Source organism: Rhipicephalus sanguineus, chromosome 2, assembly GCF_013339695.2.
Source record: "Rhipicephalus sanguineus isolate Rsan-2018 chromosome 2, BIME_Rsan_1.4, whole genome shotgun sequence".
NCBI classification, from domain to species: Eukaryota; Metazoa; Arthropoda; class Arachnida; order Ixodida; family Ixodidae; genus Rhipicephalus; species Rhipicephalus sanguineus.
The window spans coordinates 126,482,380-126,505,395 of record NC_051177.1 but is presented as its reverse complement, the minus strand read 5'-3'; the positions used below and the strand labels follow the sequence as shown (position 1 = coordinate 126,505,395).

General features: G+C 47.6%; 1 protein-coding gene across 1 annotated transcript; it reads left to right on the top strand.

The window, feature by feature from the left end:
- Positions 1-11,475: 11,475 nt before the first annotated feature.
- Positions 11,476-20,290, top strand: LOC119383651 (isatin hydrolase). Its single transcript, XM_037651931.2, has 3 exons — positions 11,476-11,710; positions 12,304-12,568; positions 19,821-20,290. Exons 1-3 carry the CDS (start codon positions 11,496-11,498, stop codon positions 20,133-20,135), a joined length of 795 nt encoding a protein of 264 aa, XP_037507859.1. The 5' UTR covers positions 11,476-11,495; the 3' UTR covers positions 20,136-20,290.
- The last annotated feature ends 2,726 nt before the right edge of the window (positions 20,291-23,016 follow it).

Here is a 23,016-nt window from a genome sequence, read left to right as displayed (position 1 = left end):
GCTTTGACGTTTGTTCCAGTGGTCTGGGTCAAACAACAGCGGCCGTTCATCGCATCGACACAGACGGATCTCGTATCATTCGTCGCCGCCCTTACCGTGTATCAGCTTCTGAATGCAAGGTTATAGAAGAACAAGTCAACGACATGCTCGCACGCAACGTTATGAGGCCTTCGGCAAGCCCGTGGTCTTCTCCTGTAGTGCTCGTTAAAAAAAAGGATGGCTCGGTGCGATTTCGCGTTGATTATAGTGCACTGAACAAAATTACTCGTAAGGACGCCTATCCTATGCCTCGGATCGACGATGCTCTTGATATTTTACAAGGTGCCGAGTACTTTTCGCGTCTCGACTTGCGCTCTGGTTATTGGCAGATCCCGATAAAGGAGTCCGATAAATAGAAGACTGCAATTTCCACGCATGACGGACTCTTTCAATTTAATGTAATGCCTTTTGGCCTATGCAAGGCCCCAGCCACAGTCGAACGAATGATAGATACGGTACGGCGTGGATTAAAATGGAAGATCTGCCTTTTCTACCTGGACGACAGCGTCATCATTTCATCCAGCTTCTCACAGCACCTGGAACGGCTAGACGAAGTTATAACCTGTCTAGCTAAGGCCGGTCTCCAGCTAAACACTAAGAAGTGTCGGTTTGCCAGCCGCAGCATCAAGGTATTAGGTCACTTTGTCAGCAGAAATGGCACTGAGCCCGATCCCGACAAGGTTGCCGAAGTACTGCACTTTCCTACACCAACCACACCTAAAGTCCTTCGCAGATTCCTCGGCTTAGCGTCATACTTCCGCCGCTTTGTGCGTGATTTCGCCACTATTGCAGCTCCTTTGCAGAAACTCCTGACCGCGAGCGCACCCTTTGTCTGATCGGATGAATGCGAAGCCGCTTTTCACACTCTCAAGCGATGCCTCACATCGTGGCCAGTGCTTCGCCATTTCAACCCTGCAGAGTGTACTGTCCTACACACTGACGCAAGTGGACATGGCATCGGTGCTGTCCTGCTGCAGCGGAACGACGCTTCCGAAGAACAAGTCGTGGCCTACGCGAGCCGCACTCTTTCTCCTGCTGAGCGATATTACAGCATCACCGAACAAGAATGCCTCGCCATCGTGTGGTCCGTACAAAAGTTTCGCCCTTGTTTCTACGGCCGGCATTTCACAATCGTCACTGACCATCATGCTCTGTGTTGGTTATCGTCTCTGAAGAATTTGTCGGTACGCCTTGGCCTTTGGGTGCTGCGTTTGCAAGAGTATGACTACAGTGTCGCATGTAGGTCGGGTCGGTAACACCAAGATGGCGACGCTTTGTCGCGGTGCCCGCTCTCGCCAAGCGCCCAAGTGTCGCCTTCAAACTGTTCATCACCGACCAGCCAAGTGGCCAAGAAGACGGCGGTTAGTCCGACAGAGTCCGTTGCCTCAGTGGACTTTCTTTCATCCACAGATCTCACCTCGCTCCAACATGCAGATACATACTGCCGCACAATCATCGATCGGCTCACTAGCTTATCCCGTGCTCCCAACAGCCGCTTAAGACGACAGCTTGCACGTTTTAAACTTCAGGATGGCACATTATGTCGGCAAATTTACCACCCTCTCGGTAACCAAAGGGTTCCAGTCGTCCCTCGCTCACTTCGTCTCCAGGTTTTACAAGCATTGCACGACGACGCGGCAGCTGGCCACGTGGGGTTTCACAAAACTTACGAGCGCATAAAATCTCGGTGCTTTTGGCCTAGCATCTCAACAAGTGTGGCCAAGTACGTCGGTTTTTGCGCGTCATGCCAACGCCGAAAACGTACGACATCTCTTCTCGCAGGCCCTTTACAGCCTCTGCCATGCCCGTCCGCTTCCTTTGAATATGTGGGCATAGACTTATAAGGACCGCATCCGCTTACGCCAGCCGGTCACCGCTGTATTGTTACTGCCATGGATCACCTAACTCGCTACGCGGAAACGACAGCTCTTCCCTCTGGTGCTACATCGGAAGTCGCCGATTTTGTCTTGTGCGCCATTATTTTGCACCACGGTGCTCCTCGTGTTCTCCTTAGTGACCGTGGCAAGACATTTCTTTCCCATGTCCTTGCTGAAGTCCTCCAGGGCTCTAAAACCATCCATAAGACCGCATCAGCACATCATCCGCAAACAAATGGTCTTACAGAGAGTTTTCACCAAACTTTGTCCGACATGATATCCATGTGTGTTCAACCAGATCACAAAAACTGGGACACTGTACTCCCTTTCGTCACGTTTGCATATAATACTGCCATACGACGCACGACGAATTACAGCCCGTTTTTCCTCGTGTATAGCCGTGAACCGAATATTGTTCTGGACACCACATTTTTATGCACGCCCTCTGTTCTATCTTCGTCCCTTCCAGAATTCGCTGCTCGCTTCACCCGCTGCCGTGAAATTGCCCGCGCCAACACTGTTACCATTCAGGACAAGAGGAAAGTCGTTTTTGACGCGAAACGTCGAGTTGTTCCGTTCCGCCCAGGCGACGAAGTCCTCCTGTGGATTCTCGTAAACTGTTGCGCGTGAAAGACGTAGACGGGGAACACAAAAAGACACACACGGAGCGCACACTGTCAACAAATTTTATTAGCAGAGCGATGTGACCTTATATACCTGGCAAACCTCAATGCGCATGACAGCAAGTACTACATACCAACAACACGGTCCACTCAATACACACGTGTTGTGCCACAAAGATACGCGATTTCCTTGTCGGAAAGTGAGATGGACGCTTGGCTGACGCATTTTTCTTTTAAGCCCGAGATCTTGCGAGCCTCGATGATGAGACGCGACATTTCGTTGTTGCTATTTGCGATTATGTTGCACTTGTCAAACTCTGGAATACAGCCACAACTATTGCAATGAATTGCAAGCTGTCCCCCCGTTTTGTTTTTTACATTTTTGGCGTGCTCACGAAGCCTGTCGTTCATACATCGGCCCGTTTCTCCTACGTAAGAACGGCTGCACGGTAAAGGAATTTCATAGACGAGGCCTTCATTGCATTTCACATATTTAGTCTTATGGTTCTTAGTGCAGGTTTTCTTATCTTTACGATTTGGGTTTGTCATCTTGCACACCTTGGCAAGTTTCTGTGGAGCGGAAAATACCAATTTAACATCTGCTCTTTGGGCGTTCTTTTTAATGTTGTGGGAAACCTGGTGGACATACGGAATAACCGCGAACTTCATCTTTTCTTGTCCATCCTCTCGGGAAGTGGGTAGGTCGCATGTGCTAGACGCCCTGAGATTCCGCAGGAGCTTTTCCGCTACCGACACGATTAAGAGCTTCGGATACCCTGCTTCTAAGAGCCGTGTCACATGCTGGTTCAAGCATTGGTCCATTTTGTGGGCGCAAGACTTTTCCAAAGCATTTTTCATGCAGAGGTTCGCGACAGCTCACTTGACTAATTTCGAGTGGGCCGACGTGAAGGGTAGAACAGGTTTATTGGCCCGGGGCTCATAGCCCCAGCATACGTAGTTTCCTTCAAAGAAGAGCCTGATATCTAGGAAACGAATGGTATTTTGGCTAGGATGTTCATGGGTGATTAGTAAGGGCTTCAAGCAACTCCTAGCAACAGAAAGAATGTTTTCTGCTTCCTGAATAAAAACTGCCGGGTCACATTCTAAAAGAAACAAAAAAATCCTCAACAAATCTAAAAGCTTTTGCCACCTTCGTGGATGTCAGATCAGTAGCGAGTGCCTTGTCAAGTCGGGCTAAAAACAGATCGCTCAGGACGGGTGCTATGCACGAACCTATGCAGATGCCTTTTTCTGCAAAAAGCATTTGTCCTCCCATTCGATGCAGGAAGATCTGAGATAAAACTGGAGCAGCTCAAGAAAGTGGCCGCTCGAAACACCGGAAGCATTTTGAAAGGCTACTTCGCCGACATCGTCAATAGCGCTTTGAACGCAGCCTAGTAAATCCTCATGCGGTAAACTGTAAAACAGGTCAGTGATGTCAATTGAAAAACCTTGAAGGTTTCTTGTAGGGTGACCTTTAATGAACTGTAGGACATTATTGGAATTCTTTATGATCAATGGGTCATCAATCGGTAAACGTTTGAGCTGCTTGTAGGAACAGGGCTATTTCCTTGGCATGACACGTGTCAAAAGGCTTGTAGCGCGAGAGCTAGAGATGCGAGAGCTACAAGGAGTGCTTGTGACGTCTCCTGCGCGTGTGTCGGTAGCGCAGCGTGCAGAGCGCCCGGCATCTATACTCGCTGCCAAGAGTCCTTAAGTGCTGAAATAAATAGTTTAAACAATTATTTATTTATTTAATAAATAATAAATATATCATAATTATTTACTGATTATCCTGAATTGAAATAGTAATTATTACAACGACAGCGAAACAAAAGTACACATCCATGAGCATTCGGGCACTTCAGCAGCTCGATTCTTTGAACACCTAAAAATGTCGTCATCAAACGTAGAGCTACAGCTCAGCATAATATACTGATATGAGACACGTCAGTTTATAGGGATTTCAGCAAAGTATTCCTATGGAAAAATTATATAGGAGTTAGAATCTCTATGTCCAGGACGGGCTAAATAGAGCGCATCATTTGTGGATTCGCGATCTCAGGGCTCATAATTTTTTGACTAGGGTTATGCGATGACTTCACGGCTGTAAATGTTTGCGCAGTAACCGATGATTCTGCACACCAGCAGCCGAAACATAAACGCTGTGCTTCAATGTGTCCCTTGTAAAAGACAGGGCGTGCATACACGGACACAAGAAAGAAGTCAAGACACTACAAACGCCCACTTCGGCGGTGGCGGCTGCATTTTCTATGGAGGCGAAAATGTTTGAGGCACGTGTACTTAGATTAAGGTGCACGTTAAAGAACCCCAGGTGGTCGAAATTTCGAGAGCTCTGCACTGGCATCCCTCATAACCATATTGTCACTTTTGCTTACAACAGCTCGCGCCACGACACTGCTGGATATTCTACCTTTTACCTTTTGTATGGAAGAGAACCGACCTTGCCGTTCGACACGCTCGTACCCACCCCTGCACACCCGTCCATCGAATATGCTCGCGACGCTATTAGCACAGCCGGAAAGGCCCGTCATATCACCCATCGACGCCTTTCGGACTCGCAACTCCGCCAGAAACATGCATACGGCAGTTGCCACCGGAACGTTCGCTTCAATCCGGGTGACCACGTTCTCCTGTGGTCTCCGTCTCGGCATGTTGGCCTGGCCGAAAAACGTCTGCCCAAGTACTGGGGCCCCTACCGTGTGCTACGTCAGGTGACTGAGGTTACCTATGACATCGCCCCTCTGGACCTTTCGGCACCCTCTACGTCTTCAAACGTCGTCCACGTTGCTCGCCTGAAGCCGTACCTTTCGCCCACCACCTGCTAACAAACGCCGAGTCGGCGCTTTTGCCGTCGGAGGTCGATGTAGCGGGGTTGCAGCTATGACTATGGTGAGGTGTGCGAAGAAGAGGCAGACGACGTGTCGGTGTTCTGAAAATAACAACCGCCATATTGACTGCTCGACTATTCTATACTGTAAATAAGTAATAAATATATTCGCAACAATATCGTGGTTCTGGAAGGGTAAACCCCATATATTATTATTACAAACGCCGTCTAACAAGTGAAGAGGCGCACAGCGGCGGATAAGAAAGAAGGCACAAAAACTTATATGCGCATGCCGAGGTAATAGGCGAACCTATCAATCCGGCACGCGTGGGGGTCTACGTGAAAGATAACTCTTAAGGCATTTGATTTCTTCTTTATGCAAATTAATTGATGGTTAACTCATGCATGTGCTACTACTATTATCGATATGTCATTCTTCCATCATTACACGCGTTTCGTCGTTCCTGTGCCGATACAAAACTGCGTATTCATCGAATTTTAGCGTGCATTTACACTCTCGAAAATGTAAAGATAGATTAGAAGGTGAGCCTTTGTTAAGCGGTCTCTTATATTCCAATGATCTTAGTTGTTAGTTGGCATTTGTGGTGTCTTGACCTCTTGCTTGTGTCCGCGTTTGCACGCGCTGTCTTTTAGAATGAATACTTACCAATTAGCTCAGCTATGGTGGCTAGAAAGGGAGGTGGGAGCATCGCAGCCTGCTAGGGGACGACGGGGGTGTAGCAGTTGTTCATGCCAACGAGAGGTGGCGCACGCGTAGCTTCTTAGATCGCTCTCTCCTGTCAAAAGCGCAGCACGTGTACCGTGAACGCCTCTGTTGCTACGTTTGCACTGTCGTTGGTGAAATTTTAAAGCATTCCCATGAAGTGAATAACGATGAACAAGCCTGTGAAGCGCCAGACGCATTGTTTCGCACCCGGATGCTCGACCGGGTACGTTTCAGCCAGAAAGGCAAGCGTCAAAAAGTCTGTTTTTGCCGTTCCCAGCAGCGAGCACCGTCTGAAAGAATGGCAGCGGGCCGTTCCACGTGCGGACAAGATTCTCGATCAAACTTCAGTGCTGTGTGAGTCGCATTTCAAGGAACGGTTTATTTTAAGAGACTGCACCCACATCGTGAATGGAGAAGTTGTGAAGATTCCTCGCGGTTGGCCATGCCTCACCGAGGACGCAATACCGAAGATATTCCCGAACACGCCGTCTTACCTCTCGAAGAAACTTCCTCAGAAGCGCCACTCCCGAACATCCCGCGGAGAAGTGCTCGGCAAGAAACGAAAAACAAACAATGAGAATTAACCTCCGATAGAACACGACAGTGCCTTGGATGCAACAGCGGACGGTGCACCTGTATTGGCGCGTGTACAGTGGAAAGGTTGGATTACCTACAAGGCGAGATGCTTCCTAACAAGTACTGGTGTAGATGCCTACTTGTGGATGCCCCGAAGGCTGTCGCGTTTACTGTTTGTTCGCAAGCCGGTAACAGTTTGTCCTTGCAGAAAGTGGTGTTGTGTTCCGCAGAGGATACTCGCTACCACTGTTCTGCGTTTGTACAAGGAGTCACTGTGAAGAAAGTGGAGGTGTTTGATGCGGAGTCTATAAGAGCCTGCCCCATTCGGTCAATGAGATTATTGTGTGCTCGGGCTGTGAGCAAAGTGCTATTCCATTCGAGCAACGTCAGAGCGCCACTCTATCAAAGCACAGAATGCATGGAAATAAGTTCCACAGCAAAATATGCTCAGGTGTCTCTCAAGATCAAAGGCCCTGTATCCACGGCAGATATCTAAAGAAGCTTCTTTTGAATCAAGCGTCCTATAAGAAGAGAAAAGCGAGAGTGGCTACTGGTCGGCGTACTTCCAAGCAACTGACGATTAAACTGGGAAGACAGTTGAGGCGGCAAAAGGCCATGGTTAGTCGCCTAGAGACAATTTTTGCAAAGATGAAGAAAGCTAATTCTACCCTGTCTGAGTCGAACCTCCAGAAAAGTCTGTCTGAGCTTCCTGAAAAGCAACGGCAGCAGGTACAGACATGGTTTGAAGCAGCCAAAAGGAAAGGAACAGAGGGGATGAAGTACAGCGATGAGTGGCTTCTGGACTGAGGATAAAACTGAGGAATGAGGATAAAAGGCCCAAAGTTATACGAACACATTCGAAAGCACAAAATAATGGTTCTGCCAAGCAAAAGCTGCTTGAACAAATTCGTGAAGAACTATGAGAGCAACTTTGGGTTCAACGAAAACGTCTTCGCTGCCATCGCAGAAAAAACCAAATGTATGGACGAGTTTCAGAGGCACGGGGGATTTTGATTGACGAGATGAAGCTTCCAGAAACCTCAAGGTGACAAGCAGTGGGTTTATTGAAGGCTTCGTCGATCTGGGTAAATACACTCCCCTTCACCAAAGCACAGAAACATGTGATCATGGTCTAGTAGTATTATACCAGCCCTTTTCAGGAACCTTTAGCCAGATATTGGGAGTATTCAGCTCTCATGGAAATGTAAAGGCAGACATGCTCGCGAAGATCATAATTGATGCGACACTAGCCGCTGAGAAGTCTGGCCTTTATGTGCATTTTGTGACCACAGATGGAGCATCCTGGAATAGGAGTATGTGGCAACAGTTCGGCATCAAAGGAACTTCAAAGTCGGTTGCCTGCAAAGTAAAGCACCCTGCAGATCACACCAAAAGTCTGCACTTCTTATCAGACTTCCCGCATCTCGTGAAGTGCGCCCGCAACAGTGTTGTGTCAACGGGTCTTCAAGTGCCTGAAGGAAGGGTCAGGATAGATGTTGTGAAAGAGGCGTGGAAGTGCGACAACAAGGATATTGTGCGGCTCAAAACAATGCCTCGTGTAACAAAAGTTGTCATCGAACCAAGTGGGTTTGAAAAAATGAAGGTGAACTTTGCTCTCACGTTTTTCAGTGATGACACAGTCAGAGGCCTGTATGCATACAGAGAAGAGATCGAGAGAATATATGGCAGCGGCTCTAGCGAGGCAACCGTATCCTTTATAAGAAGGATGAAGTCATGGCTGATTGCAGCCATGACTTTCCGCTGTAGCCGTGATGCTATGCGCCCAAGTTCACTAGTCTTGGCTGAAGTGGAGGATTTTATTGCTTATTTAGATGCCTGGGAAGAAGAAGTCGGAAAAGTTAGGTTTTCTCAGCCAGGCCACCGCAGAGGGGCTTCGCGTTACCCTAGCAAGCACCGTGTCCATCCTCGAATATGTTACAGGAAAACTGGGCTATCAGTACCTCTTCACTTCCACGTCAACTCAGGATCCTCTTGAAAATGTGTTTGGTATATTGAGGCAAATATCCGGAAGTAATGATCATCCGACGCCAACACAGTTTCTGCTTTCTGCCAACTGCCTCTCGTTCTGTAGTTTGGCAAAGGCGCCTGCAAATGGGAATGTTTCGCTGGCTATGCTCCAGAGTCTCATACGTGGTTGCAACAAAGACCGAAGAGAGGTCGAGAAGAAGCTTGACGAGCTTATGGACATTGGGTGTCTCAACGAAGTACATGAAGTATTCACGTCATCCGGCATCCAGATGGATCACGGCGCAATGGTTTCTGCGAAGAGTGACTCCAGGGTAATTTATTACGTTACAGGATATGTCACCCGGAGGATGCTCAGCAGAACCAAATGTGATGAATCTGGAAGAGCGCTCATTCACCCTCGCGATTGCGAAATGCCTGCGGATGCCTGCCTGATCCAAGAAGTAGATAGAGGAGGGCTACTTTATCCGTCTGATGAATTGCAGTCTTTTATTGCGAAGATGGAAGACTCGCTCACACACTGCTTCAGCTTCAACAAACTGAGAGCAAATAGTGTAATGAACTTGATTTCTGCGCTAAAAAAAATCGACTGACCCATGTTGGCTGCAAACAACATTCGACAGATTTAACTAACAGCCTTATCAAGTTTTATGCAATGACAAGATTGCATTTCATAGTAAAAGCAGAAAACAAGGCACGAGAGGGCAAGCGGCGTCAGCGAATGCGCTATTTAAAGCTTCGTCGCATTACATAAGTTTGATTACATGATTGCAGTTTTGATTTCCTTTGATTGTTCTAAAACTGCCTGTTGCACGATATCTGTGATGCACAAAAATAAACATGTAGTTTTTTTAAGCCTTTGCACGCTGTCTTTTTATATGCATCGCTCGAGATGTAAAAATGCTCCAAACACGAAACTTTCATCTCATAGACGCAAAGTAAATAGCCGCAGAGTTAAGAAAACAATAAACTGTCCTTAAAAGCTGCATAGTATTTAAACGGTTCACGGAAGTTATTGTCCTTTCGTAATTGCGAGCCTATAATCACTCCTGCGCCTATGTTTGAGACGGCACATAAAAATTAACCCGCAGTGTGATCCCGAAGTAAACCGCCTCTTAGATGCTGCCTCCTACGTTTGCATGACACTAGAAATAGCTCATCGTTTCGGCTTCGCTAAATTATATGCAAACTTTCCCGCATTTATTAAAATGCGCAGCCGGATTCCACATAAACCCAGTTGTTTGAAAGCTTTGTAGTTTCCTCCCATCTCGGATCGCGGAGCGCTTGGAAGCTTGGCAGCAAGGCGTCCGCCGCGGCTAGCCGATCTAAGGTGCGACAACAGCGCCGCCGCTGCTGGCATGATCTGCAGGTGCACTCCGCGGCCGCCGATGCTCCCACCTCCCCTTCTAGCTACCATAGCTCAGCCCTCTGTTGCTTAAAGTTTCGGCGTGTCACTTTATTAAAAACGGGTATATTTTGACTATTCCTCGTAATGGTCGCCATTCCCGTTTGTTTCTTCACGACTCGAATTGTGCCAGCGCAGTGTGTGAAGTTACTGTTGAAGGTAAAAAAAAAGCAAATCGCATTGCTTCTTCTCCAAAGGTTAAACAAGGAAAAGGAGGGAAAATTACATTTTGACCCGTGCACTGTTATTATAAGGTGTTTTATATGTAGAACAACTGCACTGATGACCAGTCCGGTTATTTTTCCTTCTTAGCACACAGCATATACTAAGCATTAACGCCAATATTCACGGCTTTCTCGTAGCAGTTCCATCTTGCCTCTCAAGCCCACCCAAGCAGCCTATTAGTTGCTAATATGCAAGCACTGCGGACAGAGCTTGTCCTCAACTTGTACTCCTAAAGCTAGGAGCTGAACCAGAGCGACATTCGCTAAATGATAAAATCTGGCGTGACGGAGATGGCAACGAACTCGCACAACAGCGAGCGTTAGTGCCTTCGCATGTCGGCACCCCTATCTGGCATGAATGTTGATATAGAACATCTTCGTCTTCTTTTTTGCTCTTCTTGCTTTGTAAAGTGACCGTCTCTGTCGAGACCCTATCTTATAAGCTTGCGCACGGCTCCTCGTGGCCCAAAATATACACTCGACGCTGGCGACATTTCAGCACTTGTGTAGTCCATCGCGAGCGACGACACCGGCTGCCTTCCAGTGCAACATAGAGCATTTGTAAGCATATTTATCGCAACGTTTCTGTGGTATCAAGGTCAGTCAGCATAAGTGATTATTCTTGTTGAATAGGTTGTACTGGTAAATAGGTATACTAATGAACTGGTAAATCGGTTTACCAGTGCATTAACTACTAGCAAAAAACGTAAAGATAAAAACGTATTGAGTTCGGGAAAGGAAATAATAGAGAATAGGATGCCGCAACCTTTTCCTGGATACAGGCCTTGAGAAGAACATCTAAATGTCTTCCAATCTATCCCATTTGCGGTCGACATGTGTAGTGTGTACTTCGCCCTTTCAAACTTCTCCATGTTCATCGAAAGTTATGTCTCTGAGGCGAAGTCTATTAAAAAGAAGTCTGAGGGTCACATCAATTTTTTTTCCTATTGTATTGCAAGGTAAAATAAGACACAAAGCAACGGGAAAGTGTAAACAGAGAAAACAGCGGCTCATAATGAGCATTGAAAATAACATTTCCTTTCATGAACTTAAGTCCACCTTGCGACTGTAGTTCTCTGAGCTCTTCTCATTTTCACCACTGTGCGTGGTAGTCTTGCCCTATACTACGTACCATATACCCCAGATATCACCGTTGTATCTTTCCAGCTCTTCTCACGAACGTGACGATGGCGTCAAGGTGCTCGACTATCATCTTGCTTTGGTTTGCTCTAGCTGCGAGCCGTGTCACGGCGCGAAACCCATCAAGCTGCGGTGGTCTCTCCGTACCAATCGAGAAGCTCGTCGACCTGTCGCACAGCTTCAACAACCGGACAATATTCTGGTCGGACGATGCCGAATTTCGCCTGAACATCTCGCGTCGTGGGAGCACTCCTGAAGACTGGTACGTGCAGTGGCACCATTGGAGACGAATTTTTGGAACTACATACGAATACTTGAAAACATTGCGCATTTTGTCCTATAGAAGTTTTAGGAAATTGTATTTGTCTGAAATTAGCAAACAGTGCAAGGTATATACACACTAACGACTTACGCGTATTCGTTGGCCTAATATCAGAGGAACATCGAGGGTTGCGTGTAGGTCGATGACTAGATTACGAGTGAGATGAGGACCCGAAACATGGGCAATCAGTACGACGTTCCTCACTATGTTGTTCCGACGGCAACTATAATTGCATTTGCTACAAATGTGTACTCCTCGAGCTTTTTATACATGACACGATGGCAACATTTGAAATCGATCTGTCTAACGCAGGAGTTAAGATATTTTAGTTCATGATTTAATTACAGACAATTTCTTTTCATTGCAACTTACCGAACTAGATTTATTTGCTTTAAGTTGAACGTTAGCTGTTTGTTACCTATAGCAGTGGAAACTCGCGGAATATCTTTCAAGTTTCATGTCTCTTTCTAAGTTTTTTTACATGCACTTTGTGGCAAATCAGGGGGGGAAAGTATTGATTGTTCTTCTTTCAGGTACCAGTCCGACGTAGTTGAGCTGGCAACTCATGGCGGCACGCATTTGGATGCGCCAATTCACTTCGCACCCGAGAGGTGGACTGTGAGCCAGATACCGCTGGAACGGCTCATGTTTCTGCCCATCGCACTCGTGGACGTTGAGGCACAGGCGAGCGAGAACCCCGCGTACGAGTTGTCCGTTGAGTACATCGAGCGCTGGGAGGCAGAACATGGCCACGTCCCTCACGGCGCCCTTTTTGTGGAGAGGACTGGACGTTACAAGGTGAAGTGACAAAAGAAGAGTATTGTGGGTTTTTCAAAATCAATAGACAGTTTCAGCTGAGCGTCCGCAACAGCCCTGCGGGCGCAGCCTGCCATTGGGAATGGCTGGGAGGCTGCGTCCTCAGAGCTGCTGCGGACGTCCAACTAAAACTGTCTAATATCATGATCTTGGGACTGCCGGCTATCACGTATTCTACCTTCGCATCTTATGACGTATATATAAACCAAATGTTGGAGTAACGGATCTAGCTAAAAGCAGCTCGAGTCGTAGGCGACTTTTTACTGTGAGGTGGTACGTACACGTTTTCTACTTATTTATCTTGTCTCCTTTGAATGTTCTGAGGCGTTGCAGAAAGAAGGGGTTGCAAAAACAAAGAAAATTCGGTAATAATTTATTGAAAACACACTCTCTTTAGTGGTCCTAAATTTAGCTGCGTAGGAGGCTACTGCGACTGATTCGGAGAGGGATTTCCACTGTGGTCTTGTCCTAAAAACGAATGATTCTCTACTACAAAGTCACTGTGACAACCCCACCTAAAAACTGTGGTCAATTCAAGAACTGATTTAAAATGGTGGGATGGAAAGTATTTGCTTGAAAGGGCTACTGACGTTAAAAATTTCGCAAAATGTCAAAGGGAGGCACTGACGGGTTGTTGAACAATGACGTCTTGAGGCGGCCGGCGTAGGCGACTATGGCAAGCATGTGTTTCGCAGACGGTAGGCAAAGAATATTGGCCGATGCGCTTGTGTACATCAGAAACTGGGCGGCTGGAAGTACTGAGGCGTCGTCTGAGGATTCGGTGGTGGACATGGTTGTGGTGTCGTCAAGATGCAGAAAATCATGGGTCTAAAGCGCGGAGCGACTTCTACGTGCGTGAACAGTGGTGGAACCAAGTTTGCTAGTAAGCAGAGTAAGGGGCTGCTAAATAGGGAAGAGCAGGGGTTGGACAGGCTCCTAATGTGGGAAGGCCGTGATAGTTGGCCACATCTTCCAAGAGAAGCGATTAAGCGATTATCATTATAGCCTCGAAAGACCTGAAGAGCCGAAAGGCTTTCGACGTGAGCGATTGTACGACAAGCGAGTCATCGTTGTCTGTGTAGCTCCTAAGTACTTTAACACTAATGACAACGACAGTGACGCTGGTGGAATTCCTAGAGAGGAGAATCTCAGACGTATCGTCTTTGATGATGTTGAGAATTTGCCCCACTTTTGCTTTTTTGTCATAGTGTACTGTAGAAGGTTGCGAGGATTGATGAAGTTGTCTCCAGTTGTCTACAGGCTGTTACGCTTGCTGCTGGACGCGAAGTTTGCCGTGAAGTTTCGCATCTCAGGCTGACCGAGCGAGTCAATGAAAGCTGCTTTAAAATCTGTACACGTTGTGACGCTCGAATTGTTGTTCTAGAACCAAATATGAGCCATGTCCGACAATAAAAGGTAACCTCGGCAAGCTTCGTTGCATAGTCGCATAGGAAACACATACTGACGGGTTGAGTCAACGACAGCAAGACGTCGACGCCAGCCTTAGCGGTGCTGCTGCTAAATCTTGAGCCGCGTTGAGGGTGCATGGCACCACGGGCAATATGTACAGTTAAAAAATAGCTTGCCAACGCCGTCTGTCATGTCGGTGGTGGCAGTGGCGGGGAGAGTGCGGCTCCGGTGTTCCAGGGTGAGACGGACCCCGCACCTCCATGAAACGTAGCGATGCCTATTAACGAGAACTGTAGAAACAACGTCGAGCAGACCTCGAGTAACGTAAGTTCTCGGCATCTACACCAGGCTTAAGTATTCGGCTTCCTCCTATCGGAGTCAAGGCGGCAACAACTCTATGCGTGCTCATTTGGTCATTGCAACGAAAAGACTTAGGACGTGATGAGAGATCGCGCAAGTTGAAAGCACTGCTTTCATAGATGTAACTCTCCTATTGAGAGAACAGCTTTTCAGAATGGTGCGCACACTTTCCAATGCGAAAATGAGTGAAGGATGTGACGGGTACTAAATGCCTGAAGCATGCTACAATGCACCCGTGAGTTGACCTTAGGGAGGCCAAGGCACGGTTACAGTTACGGCTTAATCGTACAGGCATACTGTTTGTATCATTCTTTAAACATTTTCATAATGTAATTATTTATATTATTTCCTAATTATTCGATTACTATAATTACATTAGTTATAGTATTTGCGTTTTACTTCAACAGGGGCCTATCCCTGTCCACATAAAGCGTATGGATCTTCTGGAAGAATCCAATATATAATTGGTGTGCAGAATTGTGTGTGACCTGTGGGCTGTTGCTTCCGTATATCCACAACGCCTAATTCCTTTCTCCGCTGTGGCCTTTGTCCCCGGACGCAGCCACTGAGTCTCAACAAAATCGTTAGCGTTTTCTTATTTTTTCTTATTGTTGATTATATTAAAAAATATACAGCAGGTATTTCACGTGTTGACCGTAATCTCAAGAACACCTCATGTTCGTATAGCAACCACAAGTGGGGCAGCCCCGCACTAGGGGCGCGAAGACTGAGGAAACTGCCGAGATGATGGCCTTCTCCTCCTCCGTTCCCACCTCATCACCCTCACATCACTCCTCCTCACCCTCACTTCCTTTTTAACACGAAAGTGTTTTATGCCGGGGTCCGCCAAGTACATCCGTCACGGATATGACGTTGATAAAATGGACGCCAACGGGTGAGAAAGAAAAAAAACCAAGAAAAAGATACCCCGCTGGGAATCGAACCCACGACGCTGCGGCCGCGATGGCAAGCGCCCGGCGCCCTACCTACTAAGCTAAGTCGTGAGATGCTAGACACGGCGCGAACGTGCTTTATATCTTTCACACATTCTCTTTCGCGGCGGGCGGAGCGGGGTGGTGCTGCCGTCTGTGAGAGGTGAAAAGAAGTAATGCTTCCCGATCGACACTTATTAACGCTTACTCCGAGATTGCACGCTATATCGGAGGTCATGGTTAAAGCGTCTCGATACCAGAGAGGTAGACTGGCCGCGCTGGCGTCACCGAGGCATCCTTGACGAAGTTACGTTCTTTGCCTTTGCCTTTGTGTTAGCGTGCGTCGGCTCATCGGAGTAGTGCAGCTTCCACGTGCACCAACGGGATTTCTCCGCGGCCGACTACTTCAATTGCGAGAGCACCGACTAACAAAACTGCTGCAATATGCGTTGCAGAAGGGACGCGATTTCTACGGGCGAATGTCGTGCCTTGGTGGAGCGAGAGCAGCGCCTGCGAGACAGAGGCAGCGGGACGCAAGCGTTTGCGGCTCAGGCTACGAACCTCTACCTCCCGTGTTGCTGAAGCGCAGTCTGTGTTACGTATGCATGAGCGCAGGCGTCGGCTACCCATTACTAGAAAGCGCACACCATGCCGTTTCTCTCCTTAATTGACGACGCTTTGAAGAAGTGCATACCGACTACCACTGCTGATCATGTGCTTGTTGATATCATCCTTACACGAGATTCACGATTCGCTGTGTCCACGTATATGTTCACACCGTCAGCTACCAGAACGGTTTAATCATGATCATGGGCGTTAGTCGTCGCGATAGAGACATGATGACAACATGGGTGCAACCACGTCAAACGGTGCTATAGCTGCCAAACACGAATAGACATTGTAAAAGCTCTCATATAACACTACACAATGAGCACTACTTCTGTGAAGACACGTTTCACTTTCGTGTTATACCGATTCCTACGACGGAGGGATCAGCCATGTTTTCCAGCAACTTGTACTGTAGTATACACGTATATGCTATGTTTGACCCTCTCCCCTCCTCCTTCCCATCCTCCTCAACCTCACTTCTCTTTCCCACCTCCGTGGCATTCTATACTTCACGTGGGTATGCAATAATTTCTTTCTCTTTCTGTTTCTACCTGTATCTTCTTTTCTTTAGCTCTCTCTTTCTTGCTCTTTCTTTCGTTCTGTCTTTGTTTCTCTATATCTTTTTATCGTTCTCTCGCCCACAGCAACGCAATCGTATGCTTCCCGTAAATGAAGTAAAGTGCGTTGGGAGGCAAGTTGGTATGACATTAGAACGGTAAGGAACGGAGGGTGTCTGTCCACAGCATCGCGGAAAAAGCGCAAGTAGAGGAGAGGGAACGATGAATTTTGGATGGTGTCGACGCAGCGGACTGTAACTAAAAGAAAAAGGTGGTACCCGCAGGTTACTTATGATTGCAGAATATATCAGAGACTCAGGTCTGGCAATTTTGCTGGCTGATAAAGATGGAGGCTTTCTATTAAAGCCCCAGAAATTGTATGATAACAAGGCCACAGCTGCTGTTACGAAGAACTTTAGGACTGCAGACAAAAAAGCGACGAAGGCGAAAAGCAAGGCTCTTGTGGTGCTGGAAAACCTGAAGCTTGATAGACTAAGGATGGACGTGTCAGGGAATAAGAACCAATTTCTTTCCGTGTTCTTCAGTGCAAAAAGCCACAAATTGGACTGCCCCTTTAGGGTCATTGTTACGGAAAGGGGTACGTGGCAGGCCACCCTCAGCCGGTATATCCAAAAACAGTTGAGAAAGTTGGCACCTGAGAATCCCTACAAGATTTCCAGTTCGGACCGACTTGTGGACATGTTGAAAGACACGTAGCCAGGAGGGACTTCTGGCTTCTCGGTGGACATAAAGGAGTTGTTCTATTCGGTCCCCCACGAGGACCTGTTCGTGTCCGTTCGCAACTGCATTGAACGCTCGGGAGTGGTGGACTATCAAAATACGAGTTGAATTTCAGTGGCTTTTTGGAGTTGCTTCAAGTGTACCTAACTTCAACTACTGTGAGCTTCAAGGAAAGATTTTATGTACAAAAACGGGCAATGTATATAGGATCTAGCCTAGCACTGATTTTAACTGAAATCTATCTTCCTGATTTAGATTCTTCACTGCCGCGGGCACTTGTTGTTGAAAGCATTGTACGCGTCTTCAGATACGTAGACGATTTTTTAACCTTGGTAAGTGCGAATTCAGACAATATCCTAGCGGAGGTATCAGATAATATTCTTCATGTTCTTAAATTCGTTGCCAAGAAAGCGAATTTTACTTTTGAGCTGCCAGTGAATTGAAGTTTGCAGTGTTTAGATATCAGACTATTTTTCAGAGATGATGGTCACATGTGATGGGCACACCAGCCGCGATCTAAGAAGCCCCTTTTTACCTTACGATTCTTGCCATTCAAAGCTTGTTAAAAGGGAAATCGCAAAGTCATGTTTGAAGTCATCTTTAAGTAAGTCATGCCACCACACGGTCCACGATAGTTTCACCTCCCAAGTGGCCAGACTGCAAGAAGCGGGTTTTCCGAACGTTCTGCTAAAGGCCGTAGCAGAGAAACTGTTGGAAACCTTTGGTAGATGTACTGCACCTTCACGGGCGGACATAGATTAGGAACTGAAAGGCGAGGTTTCGTGGTTTTTCTCTATGTCCACAAACTTTCGCATGGTATCAAGAAGGTGGCCAGGAAATTTGGCGTAGATGTTTTTTGTACAGCGCCATGTAAATTGGCACGGGTGTGCGCCCTTACGAGTGTGCAAAGGAGTGGAAGCTGCGGCACGAATGACAAACACAAGTTTGTAGGATGCAGATCTGAAGTTGTATATGAGGTCCCGTCAAGCTGCGGCAAGGTGTATGTGGGCCAAACTGGAAGATGTTTAAATAAACGCCTTTCGGAGCATTCGTATGCTGTAGCTTCAGCCAGTGGGCAACATTTCGCGGTTTATTGCCGATCCTGCGGTAACTGCATCCCAATTTTTGAAGAAACGAAAGTTCTGGGGCGTGCCAGAGAAAAAAGAGCACGGGAAATTTTGGAAGCGTCAGTGATCTCGAGGCTTGGTCCTGATAAATGCATTAGTGAACCCTCCGTTGATCTGCATAAGAAAACGTTGCCATTTTTAGCGTAAAGGGCTTTTACTGTGGTGTGTGATACTGTCGGGGGAGCTTGTGCGCACGTACGTTTTCTGAAGTGGAAGATTTATGCTTCAATAAATTCAGTTGTTAGCCTGCGCTCGTCCTATGTACTACTTCTTGTGTTCCGTCAATCGCGCAGTTCCTTACTGTTCTAATTCCCATAAATGCTTTTTCTGCTAGCGTGCCGGGCTAGCCGAATGATTACGACGCCCCTCAGACCCTTGGTATGCAGCTTTCAATCACTTTAGGCAGTGTCGTTTATCGTATTATTGCTCTTTTTTTTTCTTTTTGTAACATCTCTTTTCTATCATCTTTCACTCCCCTTTTCCCAGAACAGGCTAGCGAGCCAGTCTGAAAACTGGCTAGCCTCTCTGTCCTTCTGTTTCTTTTTCTTTTCCTCCTCGTCCTCCCACCTCACCAAGAAATTTTTACACAATAGCGTTAAAGAGCTCGTTTCGCAGAAATTCCGTTGTTGGTGTCGGCGTCGTTGGTTGTGAGTGAAAAATCATCATCTTGTCCGTGACCTAAAAATCGACAAAGATGCAAATACAATAACTACAAAAAATCTTCAGTTTGAGTAAGAATACAACCCAGGCTGTCTGCGTGGCCGGCAGGTGTTCTACCACAGCGCTATGTCACTTCTTGAAACTGCTACAAAAAAGTTCTATATGAATCTCATGCATATATAATAATAATACCTGGGGTTTAACGTCCCAAAACCAAGATATGATTATGAGAGACGCCGTAGTGGAGGGCTCCGGAAATTTCGACCACCTGGGGTTCTTTAACGTGCACCTAAATCTAAGTACACGGGCCTCAAACACTTTCGCCTCCATCGAAACTGCAGCCGCCGCGGCCGGGATTCGATCCCGCGACCTTCGGGTCAGCAGTCGAGCGCCATAACTATGAATCTCATGCAGTCGAAGGTGAAACGGTCAATGTTACGCGCACAGTCTATCGTTTCCTTACATCACAGTTGATGCATGCACCGAGAACCGAAGCGAAGCTAGCATTTGAGAAGGCGATGCGTACGGGGCCTGATTACGCTATCGCGTTCTACTCTTGAAAGCAATGCTTCCTCCAAGTTTTTGTTTTATTTATTTCTCCTGCTCCTCTCCACTTCTCGTCTGCTCTTCTTTCCTTCGGTCAACGCGTTGTTAGGCGACGCGAGACTCCATGGCCGTTCGTCATGATGATAGCTTTCTTAAGCGCTACGCAACGCAAGGAAAAGCTTGAACGGCTCCACTGTTAAAACAAAGACAGTTACAATGTGTAATATTGCCAGGATGCGTTGTCAAGACACTTAATTAACCACAATTGCGCGCGCTGTATTCGCCCATGCAGCTCTGGCCTAACCGCGACGCATACTTGGGTATCGACGACCAGGGATGGAGGCGTTTCCCGACAGTTTCACCGGAGGCAGCGCGGTTCCTGGTTGAGCAGCGGCACATCTACGGCTTCGGGTTGGACTCGCCTTCCGTAGACCTGTTCAACGCTTCGGCGACCCACAGGATTCTCGCTTCCCACAACGTGTACGTGCTCGAAAACCTGGCCGACCTGTCACGTGTCCCCGCCCAAGGAGCCACAGCCATCGCATTGCCCGTCAAAGTCTGCATGGCCAGCGGTTCCCCTGTGCGTGTGGTGGCCATCCTTCCATGAGCCACTCAGCACGTGGGCCTTAAGTGAGGCTGCTTTGAAAATTGAAGAACCACCACAGCGAGAATTTCAGCGTGGTACTTTATAACAGCAACTAGTAGGTGCACAAATAGCAATTCTCGAGACCATACCAAATTCTCGATGCCTGAATAAAATGGAATCAATATCAATACCGATTGCCGTTCAAATATTTTTCGAATTATTGGCTGCCTTTTTCTACTGCGTAAATCCTCCTGTTTTACATCTCTTATGGCTTCCTCGTTGAAGTTTGTTGCATATTTGACAATTGATACTCCCGAAAAGTATTCGTATTAGGAAACTATGACTCTTCCTGTTTAAGAGCGCATCGCATAGTAGAGTATTCGAAACTTTAACATTCGTGCGTTACTAAAAAAGTCACAGTTCCGCCGAAAGGGTCAAGCAATGAATGATAGCGAGAAATCGATATGTCACACGAAGAACCAGGAGCAGCTCGATACTTGCAGTGTGCCGCTGAAGCACAAAGAAGGACGCCCTGAATTAACGCACAGGCATGCACAGGGCAAGCGTGAACTAACAACTGTCACAGTTGTTACGTCTATGTGCTTGAGCAACACGCTGCAAGTGTCGACAATGGAGAATAACACGCTTGCTTGCTTGCTTGTTTGCTTTACCCTTCATTCTTGGCTCTTTCCCACTACGGGGGATTGGCCAGGAGGCCGGCGCTTAATATAAATGGGGAAATTTAGAATTTAGACGCTCTTAGATATTTCTCCTTCTTTTAAACTGCGGCGCGTGGAGTCACGCTCTGCGTCTCCTACAACAGGCGGCATCTGATGCAAGGTGTGTCCGGTGTTCTTTGTCTTTTTCTTCTTCCACATCCCGCGTAGGTACAGAAAATTGCCACTTCGTCGTGGGCGTCTCAAGGGCAGTATTCGAAATGAAAGAAAATTAGGAGCGCTGCGTGTGCAAGTGTCTACAATGGAGAATGAGACGCTCTTAGATATTTCTTTTTCTTTTAAACTGTGGAGCTTGGAGTTACCCCTTGCGTCTCCAGCAACACGGGGGCATCTGATGCAAGGTGTTCCCGGTGTTCTTTCTTCTTTAAATGCGAATGCATTTCTTAGTAGGGGCATTTCAGGCGTCTGTCGGTGTCCGCGCGCCGGCAGGTGTTATCTCTCCGCTCTCACTCCCTCTGCCATAGCAACAGCTGCGGGCGCGCGCGCTTATCCTCGCCCCTAGCAACCGGAGCAGGTGGTGCGGGCGGAGTAGCGGAGGAGCGCGGAGTGAGTGGAGAGGAGGAGCGCACTCTGGCGTGTGAGGGCGCACGCATCGCGGGAGGTCGGCGGAGCTCCCGCGTGTGTGGAGAGAGTGTGGGAGAGGGTAGGTGCAGTGCTTCGCCGCTCCTTCTCCCGCCATTCGCTCTCTCTCCTCCCTGCGCCCCACTCTCCGTCCGCTCGCTCGCACGTACATATAAATGGAGTGAAGCGATTACTACGCCGTGTACTCTAGGCGCAAGAAATGCATTCGCATTTCCTCACGATTTCCTTCGGGGAGGTGGGGGCATTTTTAGATGCGAAGTATCTTAAGGCGGAGCTCAATCCGGTGGTGGTGGTGTGCGGCGTGACCACCCTTACTGCGCATGCGCATACCCTCTCCACGCGCCTCCTCTCCACTTTCCCTCCCCCTTCCCCTCTCTACTTCCCCTCTCCTCTTTCCCTCTGCCCTCTCCATCTCCACATTCCCTCTCCCTTTCCCCTCTCAACTTTCCCTCTCCACTTTCCCTTTCCACTCTTCCTCTGAAACGCGGGCTAGACAGGCCAAAATTCTCTCCTGCGCAACGCTGCGATCTGCTCGAGCGCATGCGCGTCCCCTCCGCTTCTCTCTCCTTTACCACGCTGCCCCCCTCTCGCCCGCCTGTGGACCGCGTTCCCCGCTCGCCCTGTGAGAAGTAACGGCCAGGCTAGATGGAAGATATGAGGCGCGTAGCGTCCCTCTTCACGTTGCACGACGCGAGGTCGGTAGCATGCCCAACGAACGCCAACGGAACGCGATCGTGCAAGTGCTCCGGCTTCGCATCGCCTCATGGTCCCCTTTAGCGGGAGATCGTGTAATTTTTTCCTTCCACATCACGAGTGGGTACAGAAAAGGGCCACTTTGTCGTGCGCGACTCAAGGGCAGTTTTCAAATTGAAAGAAAATTAGGAGCGTTGCGTGATGGAAAACACGCTCACACTCCTCCGAGATTTGCTTACCACCAGCGGTACATGGTGTATATAAATCGCTCACTGTTACTACGCAGGCGAATACATGGCGTGTGGCTGAGTGTCTAACGCAGCGCGCTGGGAAGGGAGGCGTTGATGGTTCGAATCCGTAATGGGGTACTTCAGAATTTTTTCTTCTGCTTTATTTTTTGTGCCTTTTATATATATATATATATATATATATATATATATATATATATATATATATATATATATATATATATATATATATATATACACATATCCGGGCCATGACGGCGTCGACAGACGGCAAAAATCAGCCGAGAGTTAATATAATTGCTATCGCACTAATCAAGAAATGTTTACTTGCGCGAGGCGATTCCTTAGTTGCCTTTCTTATGGTCTTCTCAAGGTATTCGTGAAGCAACAATGCGCACAGTTTACCGACTTCGTAAAGAGCTTAGTCCGCCACGCAGGCGAATAAAATTAGGGGATAGTGATTAATGTGCATCCATGCCACTTGGTCATGTTTGCAGGCAAACGAACCACCCATTTCTGTAGAGAATCGAATACATTGTGCAGAACTATGAAGGACTGCACGACAATGGCAGGGGCAAGGTTGACAGTCTGAATGGGCTCCTTTATTTTCTTTCAATAATAAATAACATGCATCACATGCAA